The sequence below is a fragment of the Camellia sinensis genome, chromosome 6 (genome assembly GCF_055761805.1).
Source record: "Camellia sinensis isolate YWXY chromosome 6, ASM5576180v1, whole genome shotgun sequence".
Lineage (NCBI taxonomy): Eukaryota > Viridiplantae > Streptophyta > Magnoliopsida > Ericales > Theaceae > Camellia > Camellia sinensis.
The window spans coordinates 183,567,019-183,585,866 of NC_138966.1; the positions used below are offsets into that span (position 1 = coordinate 183,567,019).

General features: G+C 34.6%; 1 protein-coding gene across 1 annotated transcript; it reads right to left on the bottom strand.

Annotated features, from left to right (window-relative positions):
• Positions 1-7,362: 7,362 nt before the first annotated feature.
• Positions 7,363-11,229, bottom strand: LOC114310910 (E3 ubiquitin protein ligase DRIP2). The gene is made up of 6 exons (XM_082876783.1): positions 11,136-11,229; positions 9,447-9,792; positions 8,859-9,310; positions 8,692-8,742; positions 7,878-7,953; positions 7,363-7,536 (listed from the first exon to the last, which is right to left on the bottom strand). Exons 2-6 carry the CDS (start codon positions 9,699-9,701, stop codon positions 7,363-7,365), a joined length of 1,008 nt encoding a protein of 335 aa, XP_082732909.1. The 5' UTR covers positions 9,702-9,792; positions 11,136-11,229.
• Positions 11,230-18,848: the final 7,619 nt, after the last annotated feature.

Sequence of the window (18,848 nt, forward strand, 5' to 3'; positions counted from 1 at the left end):
CTAGGAGCCTTCACTCTATGACTCCAGAAGAAGCTTAGAGTTCACATAAGCCAAGTGTCAACCATCTCAAAATATTTGGGTGTGTTGCGTACACCAAGATTCCAGAAGCAAAAAGAACCAAGCTCGATGATAAGGGAGAAAAATGTGTCCTTGTCGGATATGGAGACAGAACAATGGGATACAAGTTGTATAATCCCATTACCAGAAAGGTGATCATGAGTAGAGATGTGATATTTGAAGAAGAAAAAGCTTGGAACTCGAATCAAGATGAAGTTGTTAAAGATACAAAACTCATTCTTAAAGATGAAACATCAAAAGCTCCGGTTGAAATTACAAGAGAAGTTCAAGATGAGCCACAAACTCCTCTACATAGAATACCGGCACCTAGATCGCTAGTTTCTCACAGAAGTGATGTATCATCATCATCAGCAGCATCATCAGATGATAGTTTTTTCAAACAACCAAGACCAATGAGAAATTTATAGGAGATATATGTCACGACCCAAACCCTCCCCTATGGGTTTAGCATCGCAACCGGCCAATAATCCGTGATTACCAAAGGCGTGCTTAACAGTAATCACAGTAATACAGAGTAAGGGGCTGGCGAAAGCCAAACAGTAAATAAAAGATGTCCAATGAGCTATGACAAATTGAATGCAAAAAGACTTTTATAAATAAAGCCACATTCATAACCAAAACATATATACATATATCATATACACAAACATCCAGGTTAGGGACTAAATCCTTTCACCATAACTGTACAGTCAAGACTTATTCAGTCGATACAAAATAGAGACAAAAGGGGAAATCTACAACACCCCAAAACAGCCTTAGCTTGAACGAACTCGGAACCTCGAAGTGAGGCACAGTGGTTGGCTTGACAAAACAGGAGCTTAACTCGACGCTCTTAGCTTCGGTCCGATGCCTGAACACCTACATATAAATATAAACAGTGAGCTAAAGCCCAGTGAATAACAAATGCGTAAAGGGGTTAAAAATGAATGTCCTTTCAGTAATTAAAACAGTCAATTGCATCTGTAGATCAATTATTCAATCAGTGGCTCATATTTCATGCCATACAGTTATTTAGAAACCATAGTAGTCATATGTGATACATCCAATAGCAAAATAGTACAGTAGGTCTTAACAGACCGAACAGTCAGTTGATGGCCATCAGAACAGTAAATAGTAGTAGTCCCAAACATTGGAACTGACAAAGATCTCTGTAACAGTAGCAGTAACAGTAACAGTAAGTTGCTATGGATGCCACGAGTACACTTCATAAAATAGGACAAACATTCGTTCAGTAAACTATGTTACTTCAGAAAGCAGTACAGTAAATCATTCAGAAAATAATCATAATTGAACATATCTTTACAGTATCGTTACTCACAGAGTACTGGGCTATAGACAGGCTAGTCAACGTCCTCGAGTGCCAACCCTACACAGTTGCAGAACGAACGCACACTAAGTTACACACTTGGGATTAATAACTTAGCCCCTTAACTTGACTTGGTGTGGTTCTACATCAATATCCTCGTTAATATGCCTTAATCATAGCCTAGAATGTCTCGGATGGAAAGAGGATGCAAAGATGTACTTTAAAACACTTTTCAAAATTTGTTGAAAATAGGGGTCTCGCTCAAGCGTGGCTTTGTTCGCTCGAGCGAGATTACCAAAACAGAGGGGTCGCTCAAGTGTAAACTCCTTCGCTCGAGCGGTCTGTAAAAATGTAAAAAGTACTAGTTGCTGAAATTCTCCGCTCGATGCTCGCTCAAGCGTGAGACATAGTTCTTCGCTCGAGCGCAAGTCTCGTCGCTCGAGCGTGCGTCTGCGTCCACAAAAACCTGAGAGCTTGCAATCTACGCTCGAGCCAGTATTCCGTCGCTCGAGCAGAATTCAGAAAACAAAGGTGCTCGCTCGAGCGTGGAATCCTTCACTCGAGCAAGGAAGCCAAAATCTGGATTTTCCAGATTTGCCTCCAAAGCTCAAACCAAGAATTAAACTTATCAAAACTCAACCTTTTGGGCCAATTTTCTAGAAAACACTTGAAAACTTATACTACAACATGTTTTGAAGGTCTTTTTTGTAAAATCAAGCCCAAAGGTAAGCCAATTGAACACCAATTTCAAAGAAACTTGAAGAACAATGCAAGAACATAACATGCATGAGTTCTTAAGAATTCCAATGCTCCAAAACATGGTCAAATGCAAGATTGAACTCAAAAACATGGTGAATTCATGGACTACAACCAAAATATGGACATGCATATGGAAATTCTCATGTAAATGATTTCAAAACTCAATGATATGGACATGCATGCACACATTGCTACTCAATTCAACTCTTTAGGCTATAACTTGACTCTAATCTCCAATATTTCCATGAACTATGCAAGAAACAACTTAAATTCATGTTCAAGAGGGTGAATTTCCTACCTTAGGTCTTGAATTCCAAGTATGCTAGCTCAATCTTGCAAATCTTCTTCAATTCCTCCTAAATCTCCAAGCAACTCTCAAATGAAATCAAGTTTCTCCTATCTCTCTCTCTCTCTCACGATTTTTGGCAAGAAGATGGATGTAAAATAGTGTATAAATTACCCCAAACAATGTTTTAGAAAGTGGCCCACTCAAATGGCAAAACATGTAAATAATCAAACTAATGTAATTTAACATTATTTATTCTAATTTAATCATTCCAAATCAAATTTTAATTAAACCTACCATAAAATCACATAAATCCTAATTAGCATATTAAACTAATCAATTTCTAATTCGGTCGCCGATAAGGCTTTCAATTCGCAATTCAGAATTAAAACATGAACAGATCATTAAATGACAAACAAATAGAAATGCAATTAAAGCAACACACTCACACAACAATTTAGGATTTCATCCTAATCAATTACTTATCATGCTCAATCACAGTTTAACACTAATCAGAGGTGAGGGTTGTCACAATATATGAAGCTACCGAAGAAGCAGATCTGAATTTGTTCTGCCCACTTGCAGATAGTGATCCACTTACTTTCTTAGAAGTCACCCAAGAAGATAAATTGAAGAAAGCAATGGATGAAGAAATTTATGCCATTGAGAAAAATGACACATGGAAGCTTACCAGTCTATCGGAGGGACACAAATCCATTGGAGTGAAATGGGTATACAAGACAAAGAAAAATGCACAAGGTGAAGTGCAACACTATAAGGCAAGGTTAGTAGCAAAAGGTTACAAGCAGAGAGGTGGAATTGATTATGGAGAGGTGTTTGCTCTAGTTCCCCAGTTGGAGACTATCAGGCTAATGATTTCTTTGGCTGCCTAGCACAAGTGGCAGATCTATCAACTTGATGTGAAATCTGCATTTCTTAATGGTTTCCTTGAAGAAGAAATCTATATTAAACAACCTTCGGGGTATGTTCAGAATGGGCATGAAAACAAAGTGCACAAATTGAAGAAAGCACTTTATGGAATGAAGCAAGCTCTGTATACATGGAATACTAGAATTGATCAGTATTTTCATGACAATGGTTTTGAAAAATGCACATATGAGCACGCACTATATTTGAAGAAAGAAGCTGATGGAAGCATGTTGCTTGCTTGTCTTTATGTTGATGATTTAATTTTCATCGGAAACTATCCAGCCATGTTCAAAGACTTTAAAAGAAGCATGGTCCAAGAATTTGAAATGACAGATATTGGATTAATGGCTCATTTTCTCGGCATTGAAGTGGCACAAAGAAAAGATGGAATTTTTATTTCCCAAAGTGGTTATGCCAAGGAAATTCTCAAGAGATATGGAATAGAAAATTGCAATCCAGTGAACACTCCTGTAGATAGTGGAATGGAGTCAAAAAGGTACAAAGGCAGATGATGTGGATCCAACTTATTTCAAGAGCCTAGTTGGAAGTCTTCGCTATCTTACTTGCACCAGGCCAGGCATTCTCTATGGAGTAGGACTGATTAACAGATATATGGAAACACCGGATCAGTTACACCTTTATGCAGCAAAGAGGATTCTTCGCTACATCAAAGGTACAGTCGATGATGGTTTATTCTATAAACCAACTAATAATTTCAAACTTGTTGGCTACTCAGATAGCGACTGGGCATGTAAATTGGATGAACGGAAAAGAACTACGGGATTTACTTTCTTTGTGGGAGATACAGCCTTCACATGGTCGTTCAAGAAGCAAGCCATTGTGACATTATCGACTTACGAAGCTAAATATGTTGCAGCCAACTCAGTTGTGTGCCATGCAATATGGTTACGGAATATGCTGAAGCATTTGGGATTTCCACAAGAAAAACCCACTGAGATCTATGTTGATAATCACTCAGCAATTGCATTGGCAAATAACCCAGTTTATCATGAAAAAAGTAAGCATATTGACACCCACTATCATTTCATCTGAGAGCATGTGAAAAATAAAGAGGTGGAATTATTTCCTTGCAAATCTCAAGATCAGCTTGCAGATATTTTCACGAAGCCATTGAAAAATGATATGTTCAACAGAATGAAGATAATGCTCGGTATAAAGCCGCATTAAGAATCAAGATTAAGGGGGGATGTTGTGAAGTAATCTTGTTTCACCTATAATAATTTCCACCGGCCTAAGAGCAGGAGTATGGCTGGAATCAAGATGGTTGGTTGCTAGCATTCAATGCGTTCACACTGCTAGCCGCAGTTACATTTAATGCATTCACATTGCTAGACGTAGTTGCATTTAATGCGTTCACATTGTTAGTTTTATCTATATATAGCTATATGTTTTAAGAATTCAGAGTGTGGAAGAAAGAAAATAAAATAGAGAAAATTGTAGTTCATGCTCTGTATTTTTTTTCAGAATTATTTGAGTGAATTTAAATTTCAGTTTGGTTCAGTGTTAATCCTCTCATTGTGAATCACCAAGAGTGGTTTGCACCCCACTCCCACAATAGCTTTTGTCAAATCCGGGAATCCACACACTCATTGGCAACCAATATTGTATCCAAAATCTGCCTACCCCCTACAAACGCGCTTTGAGACTCAGACACCATAACTGGAAAAACTCATCTAAGTCTATTTGCTAAAACTTTAGCCAACAATTTATAAACACTTCCCAGCAAGCTAATAGGCCTAAAGTCCCGAACATCCTAAGCCCCCCCATTTCTTAGAGATCAAAACCAAAAAAGTCGCATTAAAACTTTTCTCAAATTGACCAAACAAAAAAAAAGCCTCAAATGTCGTCACTTCCTCTAGGCTCCTCTCTCGACTTCGACTCATCAGGTCAGTGCTTCTTCTTCTTCTTCACTCTTTGCTTTTTTTATTTTTCTTTTTCCTTTTTTCTACTTCGCTGGCTGCTGGTTGCTGGTTGCTTCTTCTTCAATTTCGACTCTCTCTCTCTCTCTCTCTTTTTCTTCTTCTTCGCTGTTGACTTGCTCTGTTTTTTTTTTTCTTCGACTTCAACTTCAACTTCAACTCTCTCTCTCTCTCTCTCCCCTTCTTCTTATTTGCTCTCTCTTTGAGTTGAGTCTCTATTAGGAGAAAAAAAAAATACAAATAAGACTTATATTAGTCTTTGTTAGTATTTTTTTTTTTTCCTTCTTTGTTGTGCTGTTGGTCTGTTTTTTTTTTTTTTTTTTTTTTTTTTTTTTTTTTTTTTTGCCTTTCTCTGTTAGGAAAAAAAAAATACAAATAATTAATTAATCACACATTACATTACATTGAAATTATTTTTCATTTATTAAATTTGTTGTGTAAAAAATGATTAGTCTATCTATGTGCTATAGAAAATGATTGGCTTTAAGAATTATTCTATAATTTGTCTTGATTATTTTTTATTTTTAAAAAAATTGTGTTAGTACTATAAATGATTAGTCTATGTTAATTTATCTATTTTTTACTAAGATTGTGTACCTTGCTTCAATAGAACTCACATCTCGCCTTATGCCTAAGCCCTGAGAGATTCAATAAAGCTCACTTCTCGCCTTACACTTAAGCCCCAAAAAGACCTTCAACACCTTAATGCGCTTGAAGCCTTTAAAAACACTGCTATAAACATTCTTATATGGCTTGTCTGCAGAATTCAGCCACCCCGCTATCACACTGACATGACTGTCAACATATAAAAAATGTGATGCTTTCCTCAAATAATAATAATAATAACGATGTAGCCTATTGTGCTGTTTTCATTTCAAACTAAACATTCATCATTATAATTCATAATTTTAAAAATGTTACTATTACATCTTTTCAGATAATTTTTCTGTCTGTGAGACATGGTCCCATAAAAAAAATTCAACAATGCTACATTTACACAATTTCTTCTCTCACAATCTTTACAAATGAGGTGGCAAGCAAAATTTTTAAAATTGACTCACATTTCAATTAGTATAGAACTTGTATTATGTTTTACCATGTCATCTCTGTAGGGATTGTGGAGGAAAAAATTATTTTTCAAAAAAATTACACAAATCAATGCCATGTATCTGCATCAATAAGTCGTGCGAGATCATGATCCTCTTCCTACAAAAACAAGTGGTGGCCTTTTTTAGCTTTGTTCTAACGTTTGGGCATTATCTAATCACGAGAAGAATTTTATCTATTTTTTGGCTATTTAAACATTTGATCTAATTTGTCTACCTCAGCACCATGCTATACAAAAGTTTTTTTTTTTTTTTTTTTCTTTCTAATGCTACGTTTGGATCTTGGATTTTCTTAACAAAAATATAAGACAAATGAAAATCACTAATTCATATTTACTTACTTGTAGATATTTAATATTTATGGGTAATTAAACAAAACATTAAATCCATCTATTTGTTTTCTTAGCATCTTCCTAACCCAACTAATAAAGAAAAAAAAAAAACTTATTTTACTTTATTTTCTTTTCATATCATTTTGTCTTCATAAATCCAAGATTCTAACACAGTACATAAGAATTACGCAAACGAGACCAAAATAAAATTTAAAAACATAACAAAACAAAACAAACCAAAATAGCTAAAAAAATTCTACAGTTTCAAAATTTATGTAATATATAAAACAAGTATTTATGTAATATATAAAACAAGTATCTGTATGTCTGGCCACCCTACTTTATTTTGTTACATGCATGCATGTTTGTATATAATAAAAACAAAGCCTTAACTCATTAAAAGTACAGGTAAAACTACATGCAACGCAAAGCATTTGGATGCATATGGTGATGCAATTAAAAGATTGTACAACTTAAAACTTTTCTATATGAATGTAAAAAGACAAAGTATGGCCAGTGCACGAAACATCCGCTAAAGCAAGATCTGGGAACTCTAGGAAAATTGATTTTTTCGAGCAGGTGGCCTAGGCTCAAGATCACTGATGCAGAGGAAGTAGAAACATGTTTAACAGGGCTGAGGTTTCCAACCATAACAGAGAACCATCACACAATCTTTCGCTGAGCTGCCCACTGTTGCCTTTATTTCTTCTGATTTTGCTATTGTCTGCAACCACAGATCTATTAAGTTATGCAGTCGCAAGCTGGGGTGCAATGGCTGACCCTTCAATGAGATCTCCACCTGGGGGGGAAAAAAAAAACTATAGTAATCAGCAAATTTGCCAATAATGCTTCGATTATCAACTATACTACTATTCTTGTTGTTGTTAATCAATATGAATTGATTTCTTTAATTGGTGTTTGACAACACATGAGACTAGTCTTGCACAATACTCTAAATAGTGTACTTTGATACTAAGCCAATGTCAAACGTAGAAAATGAAAATTCTACTATGGAAAATAGAAGAAGCTAATGAATCAACTATAGACTGGAAAAGACATACTCACCCAAATAAACTTGCATAGACATCAGCATATACAAACTTATTTTCATAGGGAAGTGATTAAGATTATGTAAGGTACCTCAGCTTGATGGCAGTTAAGATCCAGCCTATCTAAAACGAACTTTTGGATGGATGAAACTGGTACATTTGCATCCCTATGGTGGGAACAAAAGGAAAACATGTCAATAATAACAAGAATTTTGCTTGCCGCTAACTAAAACAATTCTTCTGGTAAACATAAGTCGAGACAGGGTCATGGATTAGTTCTTCGACAATTTGTTTTGTAACAAAAATCTCATTTCAAGTATAGGGAAAAGTTCGACGGAACGTTAGATCAAAGAAGTCAGAGAGAAAACTTACATGGAATAAAGCACCCAATATGGGATGCATAAGTTTTTCTTAATGCTATCTGTAAAAGGGACTTCTTTCAAATGCCACACAAATACAATCGAATGATCTATTTGCACTTAATGTGAACATTCCATGTGTTTTGGATGCTATTTGTACGTTGTTAAATAATTAAGACACCATCATTACTCCAAGAGGACGAAAATAATGCTTAGTGAACGTGTTCACAATTGTAGCTCTGAGGAAGAAAAATAAGTTAATAGATTACAACACAGACAGGTGTTCTCTAGATCAGGGCAGAGTTTCAACTGGACCAAATAGCAATGTAGTATCTCTACACACAGATATCATGACCTAACTGAAGCATATTAAGTCAAACATGTAAGAATTCTATGCATATCTCAAGTACAATATTGTAGCAACGACGTTCTGATTAGAAACAGAAACATGGTGCAAAAAATCATAGTAAGAGTATGAGATTTTCTTCATTAAAAAATAAATAAATAGAGATATATAAGCAAAGTGGTGGTGCTAAGGGGACTTACTTTATCATCAAGTAGCAGGAGCGTAACTGTGGCAACGGTGCATCTCCTTCCCTAAAATCATTAATCACGAAACATACAATTAACATACATAAGATAAACGATACGACATAGTTAACGTTAATTATACTTGTGATTTGTAAATTCAAAAAAAACTAGTAGAACCTAACTGAGCATCAGAAGGAATCAAGGACAACCAAATTGGATGAACTTTTCTATAGCACATAGTGCTTGCAGCATTAACCATAGCTTGTGGTGCAATATTTGTCCCTTCAGTGGCCATAGCTCGTTTTGGTCGACCCCTACGATTCTTTTTAGGTTTTTCTGAACCTGATGGCACGGGCATTGATCGACCCTCATCATTGTTGACTTTAGATTTATTAGCTCGTTCCTTCAATTTGGTAATTTTGTTCGCATTTTCTTCATCTTCATGGACAACGGGCAGTGCTGAATTTGCCACAGATTCTTGCACAATAGACTTGCCAGGCTTTGTTATACCTGCAGTTTCTACAAGACAATTCAAAGGTTTCCAAAGAGCAGTCGTACCTTCCAATGGCTCAACAGGGGCCTTTGCACATTCACAAGGCACATTTTGCTTAGATGACTCGCCAGCAAAGAAATTCTGAAGCCATCACAACAATAAGAATAAATTGTTAACCTAGTAAAAGCATAACCATTCTCAATTTAAAGCTTTTCCTTAACTTTTTGAAACAAATTAATCGTTACAAGTGCAAATGAGCAATCTGTAAACTTGTTACCGGCTTTTTATTTTCTGCAATCTTGGTTAGAGTCACAAGAGGGCTTGAGTTCTCGGGAATGGCTTCCCTGTTCTTCATTAGCTCCTCAACGGATAAAGTGGATCCTCGTGAAGCAACGAACTTTCTTGGCAAGGATTTCTTTCTTCTACTCGTTGCAGCCCTATTTGACGCCTTAGGTTGGCTAACCAAGGAAGAGAGATATCTTTCCTTACTTCTGGAAAGCAATGGAATAGTGGGCATAACTTCAGGTTCCATTGACTCTATTGTAGTAAGCAAAGGATTAGGCTCTCTTCTTTTTAAGGAATCAAAGATTGCAGCCTTAATATGTTGCACACTATGGTCGGCCCTGCAGGTTAACGGAAAACAAAGGAAATTTTGATTAACATGGACCTCTATTCCAACCAAACGCATAAAGTTAGTTTGTATTTCTTGTTTTTCCTTTAAATTTGGTAATTTGGAGTAGAACACAAATTCAAATGGCAGAACAGTTATAGAAACAAAGGCACACACAAGAGAGGGAGAGTTATAGCTTGAGTAGTTCAATCATGTTGTTTATTCTATCTGTGATTTCAACACTTGTCTTTTGCTTAAGCGAAAATTATATCCAACTATCATACTAGTTACTGGTAAAACTAGAAATCTGAAAATAATCAAGATACATTGTGGTTCTCAAACAGAGATAACACAGAAAAACTTCATATATATAGTTGAAGAAAATTATCATTAAGTTCATGTAAGCAGACCACCATTAGGTCATACAGCCCAATTACAGTAGCTGATACAAGCAAATAACTGATATAATGTTAACATTTTGAAACACAATACAATCAAAAATTCAATGGGCCCAAAAATAAAAGAAAAAAAAAATTTGCTGTCCACAAGCTTTAGAAATACTATCCATACCTCAGAAGAATTGATCCTAATGGTAGAAAGCATATTATTATATTCCCTTACCAAGGTTCAGAAGTCCTTAAACACACATTTTACTGGAACTAAATTCGTGTAGTTTCTATGCTTTATCTACTTTGGTTGAAGAATTTATACAAACAGTTAAAAACCTTGGCTTTCCTATCATGTCAGATCTTAGGACATTAATAGCTGATATGTATGACAGTCAATCATGAAAAATGCAAAATTACAATGATCCAACACTGTATTTTAACAGAAACACATTTTGCAAAACCAGCCACAGTATCTCTCCATTAAACAAGAACTGTACAGTATTAACTATCATATGGTTTATCCAAATCATGGACACCCGGTTATCCAAAAAAAAAATCATTTTTATCCAAATCACCACGTCATTGTCAAACAAAGAGTTGGATATATGAAAATAGAAATACAGTTGTGCAATAAACAGATGCATCTTTGCATAGTGACATCATTTTCAGCACTTACAACATAGTTGATTGACAACCTAATTTTACACAACACATAAGGATAGTCTACTTGACAACTCATCACCCATACTGTCCACATACTTCTCAAGTCCATGTTCTTTTAAATCTGAACATGACAGGCACTTCCTTGATAATAGTTATGAATTATCTGCATCATATTTCAGGGTTTGCTGTGTACATTTTTAAGCAAACTGTATCTACACTTCACAAAGTTCAGTACATGCAAAAACAACTGATCGATGTATCAAGTTCTAAATAGGAGTGTAACAAGAGTACAAGACCATCATACCTGAGTTTTTTCAATGGAGCGCAACCGAGATATACTTTGCATTCAGGACAGTTTCCCAACCCCACTTCTGTAATCTTGCCATATATGCACTTCCTGCAAACTATTTCAAAATTACAAAAAATATATATTAGATATTTACATCTTTTATGACTATGAAACACATGCTCAAGTATAGCTACACATGTTATTTTAACTTGCATTCTCAAAAGATATTTGCATGTCATACGTCTTTTGTGCAAATTGAAAATTGACCTAGCTAGAAGCTCTTCACCACGCAACTATGCAGCAACTTCTAGAAAACCCCAAATGATTACAATGAAGTTGTCACAAAACCCACAACTTAGAGTAGACATCCCACGTCCAAACAGAATTCTAACATTTTGGTGCCCTTTCATGTAGTAAAAATATTTAAAAACTATTCAGGTCAATACTTTAATATATATATATATATATATATAGATATATAAAACACCCAAAAAGGAACTCATGCTTATGGCATAGATATGCAAACCAACTAATTATCAATCATGTCCAGTAAGAGCAGTTCCAACCCACTAGGTATATTATGCTTGTTAGTTAAAATGCCTAGTATAACTCATTTTTTTCAACTTCAATGCACTAAGTATATGATTAGGCATTTTAGCTCAACTTACATTCACTAGCTACATGTAGTTAGCTTTCAAGACTAGGCAAAATGTATTTAATCATTAGGATAATTTCCCTCCATCTTTGTTGCTGATGTGTCATTTTATTATAAAATTTATAGTATTTAGATGAATAGTTAAAATAAAGAGTATGGTTGGAGTAGAAACATGAAATAATTGACAGGCAAAATAAAATATATACTTTATAATAATATTTACCGTTATGCTCTAACTCATATTGATTTGACACAACAACCCATCAAAATTATCAAAATTCTCTCTTGATTAACGTAGTACGTATAGTTACTATCAGAAAAGTTCAACTCTAGCGTTGCTTACAACCCAAATAACAAGAGAAAACAGTAATCTAGCATTAATTTATTCTATTCATTCTTGTATGTACCCAAATCAAAAAAACTGCAAAGTAGACAAGAAGAACCAGATCACAAAACGAAAAATTGAGCATTGCTGTAAATATCTAGCTAGCTAAGAACCATAAGTCAAAAAAAACGTAAAATAAGTCTACCCAAATCCAAAAAAAAAAATCATAAAAGGAAAAATTAAATTTTCTTGTATCTAGCTAACTGTGAACCAGAAAGTAAAAATTAACGTAAAATGAAGCAGACCCAGATCGAAAAGATGCGAAGCCGACAAGAACCAGATCACAAAAGGAGAAATTAAGCGATACCCATATCGGAGATGATGACTTGAACTGAGATAAATCAGATCAGAAAATGCGAAAGTGAGAATCGAATCGATGCGAAAATCAGAACAAGTAAGAGAAACAAGATACACAAAAGGAGATTGAGAGAAAAAGAGGGATAGAGAGGACTCACATGTGTGAAGACATTCAGTGATGGTGGTAGCATTTTTGAATAGCTTATTGCAGATGGGACATGTCATGCATGTTGCGATGCCTTTGCTGCGAACTGCGACAGCCTGACTGCTACTCGTCATCATCAACACCACGCCGCCGCCTCAATTCTGTTAAAAAATTCTTCTCACTCACACACGAATAATCTGACGACAGTGACAGCTTCTTATATACGTACGCACACTAGATTGCATTCTATATATAGACCTAATTACAGTAGCCAAGAAAATTCATGAGATTTTCCGTGATTCTTCACCAGAAAGCAAGAAAAAAGACTAAGAAAACCATTAACCCAGATACCACAGAACCAAAAAAGATAAAGAAAAATAACCTCTAATCCCCTTACCCCTCTCTCTCTCTCTCTCTCTCTCTCTCTCTCTCTCTCTATAAATAAATCTTTGTTTTTCTCTCTACATACATCAATCCAGAGAGAGAAAGCGGGTTTTAAGGTGAGATTCGGAGATGGTTTGGACTATTCGGAGAGAACCCACGTCGGTTTCATTGGATTTGGACAATGGAGGTTTATGGATGATGACAGACAGTGATGATCTGTCGTCTCACCACCATGAACTATATGCTATGACCCAGTTCGAGTAAATATATACATACATACATATTTATTAAGTTGGTGGATTCCCTCCGGTCCATCATCTGAATTGGAGGGTACGGTTCGACTAGAAAGCATAGATATAAATATGAGTTACAATATAAGAAAATCTAAAAAAAATGCGAGATATGATTACGATACAAGAAAATTTAATAAAAATAAATAAAGTACTGGTATAATTAAGATACCTTTGTAAAAAAAATATTTTTGAAAAAATTATTAGTCATTTACATGAGCTCAAAAATGTTCAAAAATCTATACTACAAAATATTAATTTTTTAGAATTAAATATTAATTTGATTTGGTAGCTAATTTATTTCTTTTAATTTTTAATAAGTTTTATAAATATTTCATTTTAATATTAAGTCTAATATTTTTATATTACAATAATAGGACAATAATATTTAATTTAATTTTACTTTGTATTTACTTTCTATGTAGTTATAAGAATAAATCAATTTAACAAATTATATTATTTTAATTCACCATGTTTTTTTCATTAAAAAAATAAGTAAAGTATTGAAAAAAAAAATTATATTTATTGTCGCAATTATATTATATTATATTATAATGCTATGTAAGAAATGTTACAGTTGTAATTTCATAAAGGTAATATGCAATCCGATATTTTAAAATTAAGTATTTGGTACTTTAAAATTAATGAAAAATTAATTAAAAAGTATATAATCAATACTTTTTGTAAGTATCCAAAATGTATCTGCAAGTATCTTCGAAATATCGGTATGTGATTTGGATACAATATGGATAGATTGTTCTTCTAGAAGTATCCCTATTTCATAGTTGTTCGGGTTAGTAAGATTCATCACGACTCTTGTTTTAATGATTTGAATTGTTCATTTTATCAGTCATTTCATGCATATTATCTTACAAAAAATTAAATCGATGTTATAATCGTAATCTATTTAATTTATCGCGTTTATTATTGGAAAAAAAAAAATAGACAATAGTTTTAAAAATAGATCATTCATTTTTTTTTTGTGACAAATGTAATAAATAAAATAGATCACAATTATCGAATTGATACAATTTTTTTAAATAATATATATATATATATATAAATAATAAACAAAATAAACAATCCAAATTATTAAAACGAAAGTTGTGATGGGTTCGTAGTCTAAGCATTGAGGGAATCTACCTTCTATGCTGAAGGGGGCGTAATTAAAATACACCCAGTGCATTCTGTGTTTAACCTATGCATCTGGCTGACACCGAAAAACTGTTTGGCTGATCTTAAGGCATAGATAGGTGGTGGTATCTCAAGAGTGTTGTGGTTAGAAGAAATGTGAGGCTTATTCTGTATTAGGACATAAAAAATAAGTTTGTTTTGGCAATCGGTGATTGGTTAAGAACACATATACGTGATGCCCTGAGGCTTCTAATAATTTTTCAGGTGAAACGTGTTATTTCTCGACCACAAACGGGTTTCCTACAGGGTGGTGAACGCGAAGTTAAGGCCCAATGATAGCTATGCGCACTGTGGCGTATTTTAGTGGACGGCGCAAGGAGATTAGGTCCTTCATGTGCAATTTTTGCGAAAAAGAAATGAGGAATCTCGGCTAGTCAATCCAATGAGATTATGCCTAGTGGCAATTAGGTGCAGATCCGGTGTGAGTCCATAAGCTGAATTTTTATTTGTACGTAACAAGAAATTTTAATTTAGACAATTTTTTTTGTTTATTATCTAACTATTTAATAAAAATTAATGTTCGAATATTAATTACTGAACAAAAAAACACTTCAATAACTGATATTTGAACAATTATACATATATATTAGGAAAAAGGGTGGGATTAAAATATACCAGTGCATTCAGTGTTAACTTGCGGACCTAGATGACATCGAAAAAATATTTAGTTGTTCTAAAGCATAGTTAGGTGGTGTTCCAAGAATGTAATAATTGATGAAGATAGTGAAACTCACAATTTTATATTTAGAGATGGTTGGGAACAAAGACACATATGGTGTGTTTGGTTTGTGTTTGAAGAGTAGTTTTAGAGATAAAAAATACGAAAATTTGTTTGGTTTGATTACTCTTGAGAATTTGTTTGTAGATAATTTTTTTCAAAAATTTTTCTAAGAAACAAACCAAACAAGGCCATAATGTCCTTTAGACATAATTTTTTAAGTGATGCATCTTATTTCTCGATTGCAAATGGGTTTTTTTATGATGTGTTTGGTTGGAGAATTTGAGAAGAAATTTGAAAAGGGAAATGAAAAAGATAAGTGAAATATGAATAAAACATACATATATTTTACCTAGTTTCACACACATTTTCCCTTTTTCTTTCTAAATTTCTCTCAAATCCCCCAACCAAACACAGCGTTAAAGTTTTCATTTCAAAAAGTGAGGTTAAGGCCCAAGCATAACTGTACGCACCCTCGCATATTGTAGTGGATGGCACACAGGGATGAGGTCCTTCAAGTACAAATTACAATGTGTGATAAACAAAAAAAAAAAAAATGAAAATCTCAGCAAGTCAATCTAATGAGATTATGCCAAGTGACAATCGCGTGCAGATCACATGTCAGTCTATAAGCAAGCTTCTATTTGTACATCCCAGACATTTTCCATTCAAACAACTTTTTTGTTTATTATCTAACTATTTAATAAAAATCAAATATTCGAATATCAATTATTAAGCAAAAACTTGGTTCAATAATTGATATTTGAACAATTAAATATATATATAAATATATATATATATATATATATATTAGCAATAAAGGTGGGATTCAAATATATTCGGTGATAACATGTGCACCTTGGTGACATGGAGAAAATATTTTGTGGCCCTGAGGCATAGTCAGGTGGGTGTTACAAAAATATTGTAATTGGTAAAGATGGTTTGGCAATTGGCGATTACTTCACAATACAGACACGTGGTGCCACTAAGGCATCTAATAATTTTCTGGGTAACACGTGTTATTTCTCATGCTTAACGAGTGATTTTCCTTGGGGTTTTCATCGTAAACGGTGAGGCTAAGGCCCAAGACTAACTGTCCACACCTTGGCTTATTGTGGTGGAGGGCAAACATGGAATAAGGTTTTCTTTTTTTTTAATCAGAAAAACAAAAAATATATTAAAAGAAAAAACAGAGTACAAGAAAAAAAAAAAAAAAACTAATGCAAACTACAAAAAGTCTAAAAAAATAATTACAGTTTGGGAATACCACAGATCTATTCGCAAATGTCGTCTGGGATCCAATCTAAGGATGGAAGGTCTATCTCAAGCATAAAACCACTATCACAGCCGTCACTGAGGATGTCGTCTTTCATTACCGTTGCTCAAACTCCACCACTGCCACCGCTGCATCGGAAATCTATATAGGAATCGAAGGAAATATCACAAAACTCATATTCCTACCATAAAGAATTCAAATTTACACTTTAGAAGTATAGATCTACACTTTAAGAGTGTAAAGGAGGTCGCCAAACCGTCGTCAGACTATCGCCGGAGAACAATTGGAAATTACCTAAAGAGAAAAGCACCTGCTCTTCCTCTAGAATCAGGCTTTTCATGTGCAATTTATGGGGAATAAAATCTTAACTAATTAATCCAATGAAATTAGGCTAAGTAGCAAGTGGGTCAAAATCACATGTGGGTCCTATAAGTGCAACTTTTATTTTTCCATCTCAAAAAATTTTAACTCACAAAAAAAATTCATTTATTAGCTAACTATTGAATAAAAATTAATTAAAAAGATCTATTCACACTGTCATCTAGGATCTAACCTAAGGATGGAAAGTCTGTCTCAAGCATAAAACCACTACCACAATTGTCACTGAGGACATTGTCCACCATCACCGTATACCAGAAGGTTGAAACTCAAGAAACCCACAACAGCAAAGAAACCATTGGAGATAAGCGAAAACTCTATATAGGAATTGAAGGGAATATCACGAAACTTCTATTTCTATCATAAAAAATTCAGATCTACACTTTAGAAGTGTAGATCTACACTCTACGAGTGTGAAGGCGATTGTCGAACCGTCGTGTAATACCCCTGTTCTGCATTATGCTAATTGGGCCTTAATACGTATATGATTATGTGTTTGATACGATTTTGTGTGCCATTAAGTGAAAATATGTGGTTTTGAATTTCTATCTGTTCACCGTAAGAATATCTGTTTGACTACCTGCTTCGGAAATTAAATTGAAGGCCTTATCGGCCACAGAACCCGAAATTGATTACGCCGTTGTGATTGGCATAATTTTTAGAGCCTACGGTGAAATTTAATTGAAAATTGATTCTGGTCAATTTAAACTGATTAAATTGATAAATTGAGTACCCCATTATTTTATATTAAAATATTTGTTAGTGGGGCTTGTTGTATATTTGCATTGCACTCTCCTTTAGCTCTCTCAAAACTCAAAATCTGAGTTAGACACTTGAGAGTGAGAGAGAGGCCGGCTATAGAGAGAGAAAGGAAGAGACTTGAGCAATTTTTGGCTCTAGCTTGGGAATTTGAAGATTTAACTCAAGAATTGACTAGAATTTGGAAGATTAAAGCTCCTAGGTGAGTAACCAACCCCTAACTCATGAATTTGAGTTGTGATTTCGGGAATTGATGATTAATTTGTGATCAAGAGCATGATTTGAGTTGGCTTTATTGAAATTGAGGTTTGATATGTGCATGCATGTAAAGAACTCCTATGGAATCACAAAATCTAGCATGTAATTTGTGAAATTGTGAAAGATTGGTAGTGTAATCCCACATGCAAGCATGTCTTTGTTGAGTCTTATGGGAATGAGCACTAATTGCATTATTTGAAAGGAAAATGAAGTCAAAATGGGCATGCATGTTTGAATAATTGAAGATGGGAGCTTTGTATGCATGAATATGTGTGATAGAATTGAGTTGGTGTCAATTTGAAACATGCAAGTGTTTAACCCTTGAAATTGAGCTCCATAATAATGTGTTTTGGTGTTTATACCTTATTAGTATACTTACATGTGATATTTGAGCTACAACATGCATGATTTGTTGGTTAAAAGTCGGAATGGAGCTCAAGAACTCAACCTGGGATTCCCAGATTTTCGACGTCCGCTCGAGCGGGTGAAGTGACGCTCGAGCGGAGAAATCGAGCTTCCAGCATTTTCTGCAGACATGGTTCCCGCTCGAGCGGGGGAGTTTACGCTCGAGCGGGGAGCTATGTAGACAGGCAGTACGCTCGAGCGGCCGAGTTCACGCTCGAGCTGGAATTGAAGGCAACCAGTACTTTTGCAGACCTAATGGTCCGCTCGAGCGGGGAAGTCCACGCTCGAGCGGGGACCCTATTTTCTGAAATCCTGTTTTTGCATTTTGTGTTCTGTTTTCCGTTCTCTTTCACTTGCAAGCACTCTTAGGCATGTGTTAAGCATCGTAAATGAATTGATGAGATAAAGATAAAGCCTAAAGAGGAATATGTGAATTAAAGAACGGATTGAACTGTTAATGACCCTTTTGTATTCATGAAACGTGTAGGGTCAAGCTCCAGGGCAAATCCACAAGCCGATCACTGTGAGTAATATCAATATTTGAAAGCTTGTCAATGTCCAATTGTTTATTCCCTTATAAACTT

Bases quoted from the DNA above. Each gene is read 5' to 3' on its own strand.
- LOC114310910 (XM_082876783.1), bottom strand. From the start codon at position 9,701: ATGGAACCTGAAGTTATGCCCACTATTCCATTGCTTTCCAGAAGTAAG. The intron at 7,954-8,691 runs GTAAGTCCCCTT...TTCCCACCATAG, and splicing joins TCCTGCTACTTGATGATAAA to GGATGCAAATGTACCAGTTT. The intron at 7,537-7,877 runs GTACCTTACATA...TTTCCCCCCCAG, and splicing joins TTAACTGCCATCAAGCTGAG to GTGGAGATCTCATTGAAGGG.